This window comes from Paramacrobiotus metropolitanus, unplaced genomic scaffold (assembly GCF_019649055.1).
Source record: "Paramacrobiotus metropolitanus isolate TYO unplaced genomic scaffold, Prichtersi_v1.0 Parri_scaffold0000129, whole genome shotgun sequence".
NCBI lineage: Eukaryota > Metazoa > Tardigrada > Eutardigrada > Parachela > Macrobiotidae > Paramacrobiotus > Paramacrobiotus metropolitanus.
The window spans coordinates 320,272-331,915 of NW_026570349.1; the positions used below are offsets into that span (position 1 = coordinate 320,272).

Consider the following 11,644-nt stretch of genomic DNA (forward strand, 5'->3'; position numbering starts at 1 on the left):
GCCGATTTCTTTAACCAATAAGATAGCTGACTTTCCCCATGGGCCAAGTGTTTCGAACGCTAGTGGTACCGGTACGAAAACGTATCTGCCATTTAGATACGCATACAAGCGCACTTTCTTGTCCGCAGCTTGCGCGGCAGCGGAGCCTGCGGTGGCCGGCGTAGATTTTCGGTGGGACAGAGCAACAGTGTCCACGCAGGTCACATCCCATGCAAGGCACATTCCGCGTTTCCAGGCAAAAGTGGTGCATCCATCATCCCCTACCTGGTTGGCTCAAGCACAAAATTAATACTGTATTTCCTCAAGTTTAAGGAACGTAGGAGAGGCGTGGCCAACGCACACGGACCGTCGGCCTTTGATCTTAAAACGGACCGACGACTCGTGTGCGCTGCCCGGCCCCTGGAGCGTTCCTTAAACCTTTGTCATTGCAGTACTAGTATCTTGATCTTTGCCAACAGCGGCGATGGCACAGTGGCTGTGCTACGTGGATCACACTCGGTAGTCAGCGGTTCGATTCCGCTTCATCGTCCTTTTTCGGAATTTCCTCAACAGACATAGCTTCATCTGACCGCTTTCCCGCGATCACCACGGACAGCCGACTGAGGGCTGACCCTGTGATAACGTACAGTAAGTACCAGTGTACTATGGAACGAGCTATGATCATAATACAGTAATTATTTAATTTTGTTACGTTACTGAATTAACTAAATAATGCGGTACACGTACGTACAGATACTAAAATTATATTATTTTTTCGATATTTAATAGTTAAAGTAAGTATATGTACAGTCTCTGCTCTGTACGTATCATGCAATGAAACGGTTTGCGACTGTGCCCGGTTTGCAGCTACCTCGTATATCCGGTTGCGCAACTGAATAAGAGAGCAGGGAGAAAGAGAAAGAGAGAGTACAGCAGACGCGGTTGCTGATCAGATCGGCAGTGGCAGCGATAAGCAGTGACAGCGATTTAGAGGCAGTTTATCGGACCTGACTACTTGCTACTTGCTACCAATTTCGTAGGCGTGGTCTCCCGTAGCCGTTTTGGTAGCAAGTAGTTCCACAAAATGAGTTCATGCTGGCTGACTACTGCTACGTTGCTGGCTATGTAGCACCGACTATGTAGCGCAAATGTCTGCATAAACAGACGATGCTATTGGTAGTCGTGACTAGATTGCTAGCTCGTAAGGACAATGGTTAAGCCTGTAGTAACCTCTTGAGGTTGCTAATGCATATACCAACTTCACAGATAATGCGGAGAAATTCGTTACAGTACACAATAACCATTAAAAAGTTTGAAACCAAGTTCGAATTAACAAACACGATCATGTAAGTAATAAAACTTTTTAAATTTTAACTTCAATTTTTTTAACTTTTAAATTAAATTTGAAAGTTAAACTGTATTTTTTTTAAAATTCAAGCTCAATTGGAACTTATTTTTTTTAAAATTTCAAAAAAATTTTCAAAGATTTCAATTTAGATTTTAAAGATAAAATCTTGAAACAAATCAAATAAATAAAAAATGTTTCATGTGTACAATAAATTAAAAAGTTAAAAGCGGATTAAAATAATTTCCAGAAAACAGCAATATTACGAGTACGCCTAATATCGGCTTGCCATAATGTATTTAATGTAGGCTTGCCATATACCTAATGTCGGCTTGCCATAAGCCTAATATCGGCTTGCCATAGTCAAGTAACCCGCCACCAAAAGAGGTTGTCCGCTGCCGCAGCGGTGGGCGGGCGCTGCTGTTGCTACCTGCCGTTACTGTGGGCGGATGCCTTCTGCGGTCACACCGGGCGGGTGCCGTCTAGTCGTAGCAAGCCGCTGTGAACTGGCTACTTTCTTGCTATCAGCTAGAAGTGTAGCAAGCTGGCGACGAGTTTATGCGAACAGACTAGCATTTGTGCATCGGGGGAGGGGATAGCACGTAGCCACAAAGTCGTAGCAACCGCTATAAACTCCCTCTTATACGAGTACGCGGCGATCACTACAGTACTCTTTCATACGCAGACAGACGATTGTCTGGACAGAGGTCAACGGTACGGTGCAAAATCAATTTCGATACTTCTATCCATAATCCCTTGCATCTGGTTTTCGGTGCTCTGCATTTTTTCAACATATTGTAATTTTTGCAGAATATCGCTGTAAAACTGTTCGTTGTGCAAGAATTAAGCAACAAATTATGATGGAGCTGAAGGAGGCTCAGCTGCTCTTGGGCAAGCGTTCTTTTAGAGCTGGGGATGTTGTAATGTGCTGTGAGCCCGTGGTATGGGTACTGGAGAGTAGTTGCGCTTACTGTTTGCGGCAGAGCGAGAACCTGCGTTCATGTTCCCGATGCAAGCTTCACCGCTACTGCAGCGTCGTTTGTCAGGTAGGGTTTCTTCTTCCTCGGCCTCCGACCGCGTTGACAAGAGTGCGCTTGCGAATTTACCAGGACGGTCAGAGATCATCGCTGTACAACAATATGATTATAGTCGAAAAATTACCGGGTTGGGGTTGTTTCTGCAGTCTGCTGACTGGATGCTGGAGCATAAACTGGAATGCAAACTACTGCGGCAGGCGACTGGTATGGAAACAGCGCACAGTCCGCACACACCATCGGAGAGCAGAGCGGGGTACAGTTTCGACGTGCCTCAAGAGCTCATCGCCAAGTTGGCCAACAAAATCAAGGTAATTGGCATTATTTTTCGGGTTCCATTGATGTAATTTTCTGGCCAAAGTGATAGCTGACTTGTGAGATCCAAAAGAAACAGATGAGGCGACATCGCTACAATAGCTGCTCGCTGTGAGTAATTTGCATCTGCTGTGGTCCTTAGTTAAACGAGATGGTGGATGTCCCGGGAATGGGTCAGAAGTCTGTTAAAGATTTGCTGTCCATGCTGCCAGCCAATCCCGATCAAGCGAAAATCGAACGCAGTCTGTTGCCAGAGTAAGGTGTTTTTCCCGCCTGTATGAACCATATCCTGCCCAGTTCTGATGTTGCTCACAGATTATCCACTGGAGAGTCCAAGCATTCCATGTTAACCGGACTACCCGCCGCCGATGTTTTGACCTATTTTGGAGTCCTCCGCTACAATGTTCGGTCCCTGTTCGATGGGATATTCAGCCCCAACCCACGGATCGGCTAGGCGCTCTATGCACACGGACCGCGCTCGATGACGCCTGTGTGCTGGGACATCAATGTGGTGGTGAACTACCAAGCGCGACGAATGGTCATGCATGCGGTGGAAGACATTCCGCAGCATACCGGACCTTCGGAAGTGAGTCTCCTGCCCTTTTCGCAACAGCACTAATTAGTATATGCTGGTCGTGGGCTCATGGCGAATGCGCTACCACTGCAAGATTTACCAAATTTAAATTTATGTTGAGACTTGGGGCGATGTGCTTAATGCTGTGATTCACCTTTCAGCTACGACACACTACCATCTGTAAAGTATTCTGCCTGACACGAGCGGAGCGTCGTGCTGCATTCGAGCAGCACCATGGCTATCCGTGTACTTGTCGACGATGCACGCCAGAATATGTACGTACAAGCCGGTTGATTGATTTCTTGCGTAAAGGTAACCGTAGGTCCGTAGCACCTATTAAGCACCTTTCTGCTGCGTAGAAAGCATCCATTATTTTACAATCAGCGCAATGAAAAAAGTAATTTGATTCTACAATGAATTATCATGGTAATAAATTCGCAAACACATAAAGATGCGTGTAAGATATCCATATGTGACGTGCATCAGTGATCAGTCTTGCCAAACGTAAAGTAAAGATTGGGGAGTGGCTGGCTATGGAGCTTAGCGTATTCCATGAATCTGCAATTCTCGCTCTACAGTACGTTTGAGCAGGAAATAAATCACCGGGCTTGCACACTTTTAATTAATTACGCTTAATATTCGGCTTTTTTCGGTAATTTGCGCTACTGGATATTCCCACAGGATGCCGAGATTAATCCGTTACGCTGCGTAACGAAGGGGTGCTCCAACCGAATTCCCAGCGACAGCCGTGCCCTGCAGGCCTGCTCGGAATGCGGTGCCATCAACAGTGACCGGTTGCAAAAGTTTCGTGAATTTTCCGAGCAGCATGAGAAGATCCGGACGAGCTACCCAGAGGAGCGCCGCGCGGCCGTGGCCTTGCAGCTCTGTCGGGAAATGGACGCCGCCGGCATTCTGCAGCCGGATGCGCATTTCCGCTACGTCTGCGGCTGGGATCTACCGCAGCAATACTTCGATGAGAACCGCTATGAAGAGGGCTGGAAGATGATCGAGGATTTGATTGTCTGCGTGCGGTAAGTTTTCACCTTAACGATCACCAATGATGTTTCATTCGCTATTCAACCAGAACTCTTTGCAGAAATATCTACCCAAGGTATGCAGTGTTTCGTGCGCGTGAACTGACTTTAGCGGGATGGTCGGCCGTTAATGCGCTCGAAAAGCGATTGCTGAATGCTGAATAAGGCGGATCCGATGTCCCGAACGGCCAGCATTGAAGTGTGTGAACTGGTGAAGAATTATTGTGAAGAAGCGAGGGATATTTTAGTTAAGTTGTTTGGCACGCAGTGCAACGAGGCCCAGAAAGCCCTTGCGACTTGTAAGCACGTATACGTGAAAGCGTGCCGCATTCAGCAGGCTCTTTTCAGCCGCAAATAATGTTTTTGACGTTGTCCAGTGTGTTTCTTGTTACATTTCCCCTGGCGGTATTTTTAGCTGCATTACCGTTTTTGTACAGGCAGGTAATGGGGTGGATGGACCTTCAGTAAGTATCACATGAAAGTACAAACTAGTACTAAAAAACATAAGTTTGATGCAGGCAGGTAATTGATTCGAGAACCGAGAAATGGGTAGTTCGAGTACATATGTTATTTACTTGTGTACTGGCTTAAAGTGCGAGATGGCTTAATAATTTTCCAGGGCGGGCTTCTTTCCGCTGACCTGGCTTGCTGTTCACTGTTGTGCTTTTGGTTTTTCGGGACTTCTGTCCCCGCATTTTGTGCTTTTTTGACCGGATGCTTTGTGCGTACTGTCTGCAGAATCCGCTTGTTCCAGTTGATTTGTTTTGGGTGTGGCGGCAATATCGCCAGTAAACTGGTGTTTCCAGGTTGTTCCATCGAGGGCGCACGGGCACTTATCCGCCACGTACATTGGATAATTTCCTGGATGTGATCATATGAAAAATAATTTTTTTATCTTTCTAAATATTTGTATGGAGAATTTTATAAACGAGGAACTGTACGATTAACAATTTAACAGTAAAGTCAACTTAGCCAAGTGATGCAGCGTCGTCGAGCTTGGGCCACACTGCCAATCCATGGTGGCCGACATGGTACGCCAGCGCAGCCTCGGTTACCCCTTTCGGTTACGGTTTATTACCACATACTGATGCCTTTTCGTGACACCAGCCGTTTCTGGCAGATCGCATAATTATTGTCTTTTATTTTGGGAAAGTGGTGGCTAATTATACGCTTTCTTACTTACATAAGTTACATTATACCCAGAGTTACCTTATTTGAGTTCCTTTTCGGTTATCAAATTACCTTGAGTACCTTCTTTCCCGAAATGGCGATTGCAAAAGCTGCGTCAAGCGCTGGCAGGCGAAGCTTTGCCTGTGGCGACCTGGTCATAGCTTGTGATCCTTTGGTGTGGGCCCTGGAGCGGAGCGCCTACAAAACGCGCTGTGCCTATTGTTTGGAGGAGAGCTCAGAGTTGCGAGCTTGTTCAGGATGTCAACTGCATCGCTACTGTAATTCCACCTGCCAGGTACGCTGAGTTGCTGACTAGCTCAAATAACCTAATACAGTATCACTCCAGTCGGTATATTGTACAAGTCGTGTGTGGCTTGAGTTTTCCATGGAGAGTTTAACCTGTCACGGATTTGTTTTGCCCGTGAGATGGGGGTTTCGTCTACGCTCTCCTTGCACGCAGGGCGGGAGAAATTCAGCAAGTACGCTCCCTTGATTGCAGTGGTACTTTTATTAATTGTTTGGTAGGCCGCTGACTGGAAAGTGGAGCATAAACTGGAATGCGCCATGCTGAAGAAAATTAGCAGCAAAAGCAGCGGAACACACAAGGAGTTGATAAGCATCGTGGCATTTTTGCCTGAAGGAGAATCGTCGCTTTTTCCCATAATCTTGGATATGATTGCCAAGTTGGCCAATAAAATTAAGGTAAGGTGAAATAAAATCCACGTTTCCAAAACTTTTCGATTGGTCTGTGTATTTACATTATAAACGTTTTAGAGCACATTCTTGGAAAAATTAGTTATTTGGAATATGTTCTCGATAAACCTGTTGAACAAAATTTGTTCAGTTTTTGGCGTGATATATGAACGTTGTTTTGGGATTGTAATAATATATAATCACAACGAGTGCTTGATTATTATTAAATTCTTATTTAATAATAATCAAGCACTCGCAAAACAATATCCATAAACCACTCCAAAAATTTAATTAATATACCGTTGGACCTTCTGTGTTTGTTTGTGCTCGGTTAATCGTGTATTTGCTGCCCATACGCTGCTTTTTTCCAGTTAAACACGACGACGGACATTCCGGGATTGGGTCAGAAATCAGCCCACGATCTTCTGCAAATGCTGCCACCAAATCCCGCGCAATCGTCCACCGAACGGATTCTCTTGCCCACGTAGGTTCTATTTTGCAGCATCCATGAAACCGTTTACAGCAGATCTGTATGGCTGGTGTAGAAGGATCACTACGGGTAGTGGGACGGAAAATGCCACGGTACTCGACATGCCGCTAATGGACTTCCTGAAGTATTACGGCATCATCCACTACAACTTTATGCCGGTGTGTGACGTACTGGAGGACAGTGCCTGTATCGGACTGGCGCTGTATCCGCAGGCATCGCGGCGCCAGATGACGCCGGTGTGCTTGGACATCAATGTGGTGCTGAATAATCGCGGTCGGCAGCTTGTTGTGCATGCGGTGGAAAACATTCCAGAATATACCGGACTGCAAGATGTAAGCCTGGTAAAATTTCCACATTGGCATTTACTGGTGTTGCGATAAGGTTCGCAAGCCTTACGAAGATTTGAAGACGCAAGCTACACGGCAGTACTAAATGAGTCAATTGATGAGACTAAAGATTGTTACAATCTATTGCTTCCAGCTGCGTTACACAGCCGTCCAAGAACCGTTCAACCAAACCAGAGCGGAGCGTCGCGCTGCTTTTGTGAAGTATCATGGATATCCGTGTACGTGCCGCAAATGCACGGAGGAATATGTACGTACACCTTTGCCGACGCTTTTAGACAGAATGATTGTTTTTAGCTGTTGATTTATTTTTGTTTGTCCTTCCGTAGGATGCGGATGTTAATCCGCTGAAATGTGTGACGATGGGCTGTTCGAATCGCATTCCCAGCGACAGTCGTGCACGTGGCGCGTGTTCGGAATGCGGCGCCCTCAACGGGGACCGGTTGGCGCAGTTTCGGCGCTTCATGCAGCAGCTGGACACAATTATCGATATCCGTCTACCACGGGAGCATAACCAGGCCAAGATTACGGAGCTGTGCGAGAAAATAGAGGCTGCCGGTATCCTGCAGTCCGATGCGCATATCCGTTATGTGTGTGGATGGAAATTGTGGGAGAAATACCTTGAGGAAGGACGATGTGAAGAGGGCTGTCGGCTGATGGATGAACTGGTTGACTGCATGCGGTAAGGCTTCCGACTGTAAATGATATAATATGATTAATGTCAGGGGTAATATCTCACTCTTGTAGCTGAACTCCTTTACTGAGATATCTTACCAAACCATAGGAAAAGCAGTCTAGATTTTTTGGTTTTCTAAAAAAGTACACTTGATTGAGTTTATTTGATAAAACTGCCTTATCTCAGAAAGAATTCCAGCCTCCAGCCTTCCTTGGCTATGTAGTTTTAAGCCAAACGTCGGGTGCATTGCGTTATAACATATGGTACTGAACTGGTATCTTTATGCTGTACGGTATACTGATAATATTTTCAGGGACGTTTATCCGAAGTACGAAGTCATCCGCGCAGTTCTCCTGATGAACGCGGGAACTGCCGCCACTGCTGCTCTGCAGAAACGGGTGCTTGTACAAGGGATGGGACGGCTGTCAGAACCGGCGAAAATCAAGCTGGAAGCACTGGCGGCACACGTGTGCTGTCGTATTCTCGATTTTTGTAAGGAAGCGTACGATATCTTGGTTGTGCTATTTGGTCAGCAGTCAAAGGAGGCTCGGACCAGCCTGACTGTGATACAAAGTGTGTCTACACACATTTACCAAATCGAGCATGCGTTTCACGGCCGCAAGTAACCAGAGAATTGTGCGAAGATCTAAGTCGACCTTGTTAAGGTGTGGAGCAGTATTCATTTGACTGCGATTTTGATTTCTCTTCATGGAAGAAAACTCTGCTATTCTATAAACCTTCCCCGCTTTCGAATGGAATTCACTATGTACTGTATCTGGTAGATAAAGTGCCACTACTGTCAGGTCTTCGTTTGCTGGACACCGCGCATGTTGCGTACTGCGTAGAACGTCGTGCAGCTATTCTTAAACAAGAAGTTGTGGTGTTAATACGAGTACAACTAACGACTACATTATGCGTTACCAAAATTGATGAGTGTTGTGGTGAGAATGAATCTTCCAAATCGATGTTTCCGCAACGTGGTTTTTTTCAGTTTGTACTAGTACATCTTATAGGTGGTTTAAAATCTGATTAATTTTGGCGGCATGCCACTCTGGATCTTAAACTGTATCTTGCGTTGTTGTCAGTACAGGTACAAGCCTGTCCGGTAATTTCTTACGAATCAATACAGCGAAATTCACAAATTTACGACGTAGTGTAGTGGCAATTGCCATAGGACAAACTCAGCGCTAAATATGTGCTGTTTGTACCTTTACGTAGGAAATTACCGGACAAGCTTGTACAATATTCACAATGCAGACCACCACCATCCCCGAGAAAAAAATTATTCATCAAAGCAGAAATGTGTTCTAATCTGCACATTGCTCTGATCGCAGTCATTGTAATGTCTACGGTCTAATACTTTATTAGTAGTATCACTGTTTCGTAATAGTGCAAAGAGTCAACTGAATACACTAACGTAGTAACCGAGGCTTTGCATGCCCGGTTGCTACGTACATAAGGTCACAACAATATCAGCAATAATCACAAGATATCCGTACGTACTTCCGGTCGTTCGTCATACACCACAGTCATCGCACTGAAAAACACTATTAAAATCGCAGTGCTGGAATATATCTGTAAACACATTGCAACAAACACATCGAAAACGACTGTTTTGCTTTTTACTTAATCAGCTCCACGATTAGTTGCACTCCACGATGGCTTTAACGCTTTTCAAGCTCTCGGTGTAGTTGTTTTTGCCGCCTGATGGACGGGCGGGAGATGCTACCTTCAAACCCTCAATTAGGGCAGATGGACACCGCATGGGAGATGTGTGCTATAAAGATCTTTGACGTCCATGAGGAATGTTTGTTGACTAAGTGGAAGGTACAGTATATGTATAAGTTTGATACTTTCAAAGCGATCATTGCCGAGCCGAAACGACATGCTAGCGTTTTACGAAAAAACTGGCTACAACGCCATACCGAACGTGGATGTATTGAATGGTAGGGCCATTCGGGATGGCGGTGTACCCTCAGGCGTTCCCTCGCCTCTTGACGCCAGTCTGCTGGGATGTAAATGTGGTGTTGAGTTTCCGCGGGCGGCGTTTCTATATTTTCGCGGTGGAGGATATTCCGGTGGAGGATATTTCTAGATTTTCGCGGTGGATGCTACGCCGGACCTACGATGTAAATACAGTGCCACCGTTGTGCTATTAACAGTTGCAGCTATCTAAGCAGCTTTGAAAATAAACGCGAATGTGACGGTCACAACTAAATTTCGGGCGTTTTTTGCTTGCAGTTGCGATAAAATGACATTGTGGAACCGTACTATTTGACACCAGCCGGGCGTCGTTCAAACTCGAGAAGCACGGATATCCTTGCACGTGCCGGAAGTGCTGTCCACAATCTGTAACAAATCTGGCATCGCAGTAACGGAAATTTATTAGATAACAGCCACTCCAGTAATAAAACAACAAATGCGGTCAAACAGTCAAACGTGTGCAAACATCAAACGTTACATCTATCCTTTCCAACATGTCCGCCGCAACGTTCGAGACGTCCGGATTGTTTTAGACGGTTACATACGCCAACATCGCCATGCCTTTCCTACAGTAACTAAAATCTGTAACACACTCCTTAGGAAAGGCAATAAATAAATTTATTCATAAGCTGTCGTATGCAAGTACTATCACACAGTTCCAAACCGTAACACAACTAGATAAAAATAAGCCAGAGTTAACTTCAGTCGATCCGCGTTTCGTTTCAGGAAGCGGATGTTAATTTTTTGAAGTTTGAAGCAACCCTGAGCCGAATGTGGTGCCGTGAACCCACAGCCGTTGTAGGAGCACCGTCGTTTCATGGCACAATACGAAGCCATCAAAATCGCTTTCCGAAAGATGTCCACTCACACATGGTTGTCGATCTCTGCAAAGAGATGGACGCTGCCGGCATCCTGCAGCCGGATGCGCAAATCCGCTACGTTTGTAGCTGGGAATTGCCGCAAAAATTTACGATGAGAACCGCTTTGAGAAGGGCTGGAGATGATGCAGAATTGATTGTTTGCGTGCGATAAGTTGATTGATGTAGGCCACTTGCTGACAATATCAGACCAAGCGTACTCTGTTATTTTTGATTAATATCGAGAAGCGAGGGATCTTTTTATTTTGCTGTATGGTGAGCGTTCAAAGGAAGCCATCGGAGGCCACAATATGTATTTGCATGGATCAACGCTTTTGTGCGCGGCATTCCAAGATACCTTTCTTATCCGTAGCCCGTGCGAAAACCGTAGCATTCTTTGCGTGCACGGTTGTTTTCTGTAAATGGATTTTGTCCTGACTTCATTTTTATAAGAAGAAGATGGAGAAACTTCGCTGGTAATACAAAGTTACCTTTAGACCGCCACCTAGCCGATCCTCGAATAAATTGTTGACTACAGTAAACGAAGGGGCTAGTACACGTGGTTTCTTCTGTCCGAGTACAGTTTGTAAGCAGTAAGAGTACAACTATTCCGGGAGAACAGATCCCATGTAATTTAAGATTTTCAGTTAGTAAATATCCTTAGTGCATTCCTGTAAAGCTGCTGATGAAGCGATAATATTAATAACATATATCCACACTCGAGCGCGAGGGAAAGCAGTAAGAGATGACAACCACTATTTGTTTATCCATCGGAAAAACTCCTAACGAAAAAAAGCCGGGTCAATGCGAAAACGCTGTTGAAATGCCAGAACTAGAAGCATAACATCGCCAAAAAGCAAAACCGGCCAACGCCACTGTTTGATTCACCACTACCAGAAATGCGAAAGAGTACAAAAAATTCCTAAAATTAAATAACACAAACATAACGCCCCCCAAGATAGAAGAAGGCGAGTGCCGGCAGGAAAGTTCTCCGTTACGTCGGTTACGTTAGGAAATTTCGAGCGCCACTGCCTACCAGTGGTGCACGCACGGCGACCGCAGAGTCTGCCTTTTCCAACCGATCGTTACAGTAAGTTAGTTATAACGTTTACAAGCCTCAGTAGTCGATATTCAATAAACAGTACAGTAA

The 11,644-nt window shown here is 45.3% G+C and overlaps 2 protein-coding genes across 2 annotated transcripts; both read left to right on the forward strand.

Annotated features, from left to right (window-relative positions):
* Nucleotides 1–2,551: 2,551 nt before the first annotated feature.
* On the forward strand, nt 2,552–3,206 carry LOC129598809 (uncharacterized). The gene is made up of 3 exons (XM_055496865.1): nt 2,552–2,669; nt 2,816–2,928; nt 2,989–3,206. Exons 1-3 carry the CDS (start codon nt 2,568–2,570, stop codon nt 3,125–3,127), a joined length of 354 nt encoding a protein of 117 aa, XP_055352840.1. The 5' UTR covers nt 2,552–2,567; the 3' UTR covers nt 3,128–3,206.
* A 2,246-nt stretch (nt 3,207–5,452) lies between these two features.
* Nucleotides 5,453–8,392, forward strand: LOC129598799 (uncharacterized). Its single transcript, XM_055496855.1, has 7 exons — nt 5,453–5,746; nt 5,977–6,153; nt 6,516–6,628; nt 6,690–6,966; nt 7,115–7,228; nt 7,308–7,660; nt 7,968–8,392. The coding sequence occupies exons 1-7, from the start codon at nt 5,546–5,548 to the stop codon at nt 8,278–8,280; spliced, it is 1,548 nt and encodes a 515-aa protein (XP_055352830.1). The 5' UTR covers nt 5,453–5,545; the 3' UTR covers nt 8,281–8,392.
* The last annotated feature ends 3,252 nt before the right edge of the window (nt 8,393–11,644 follow it).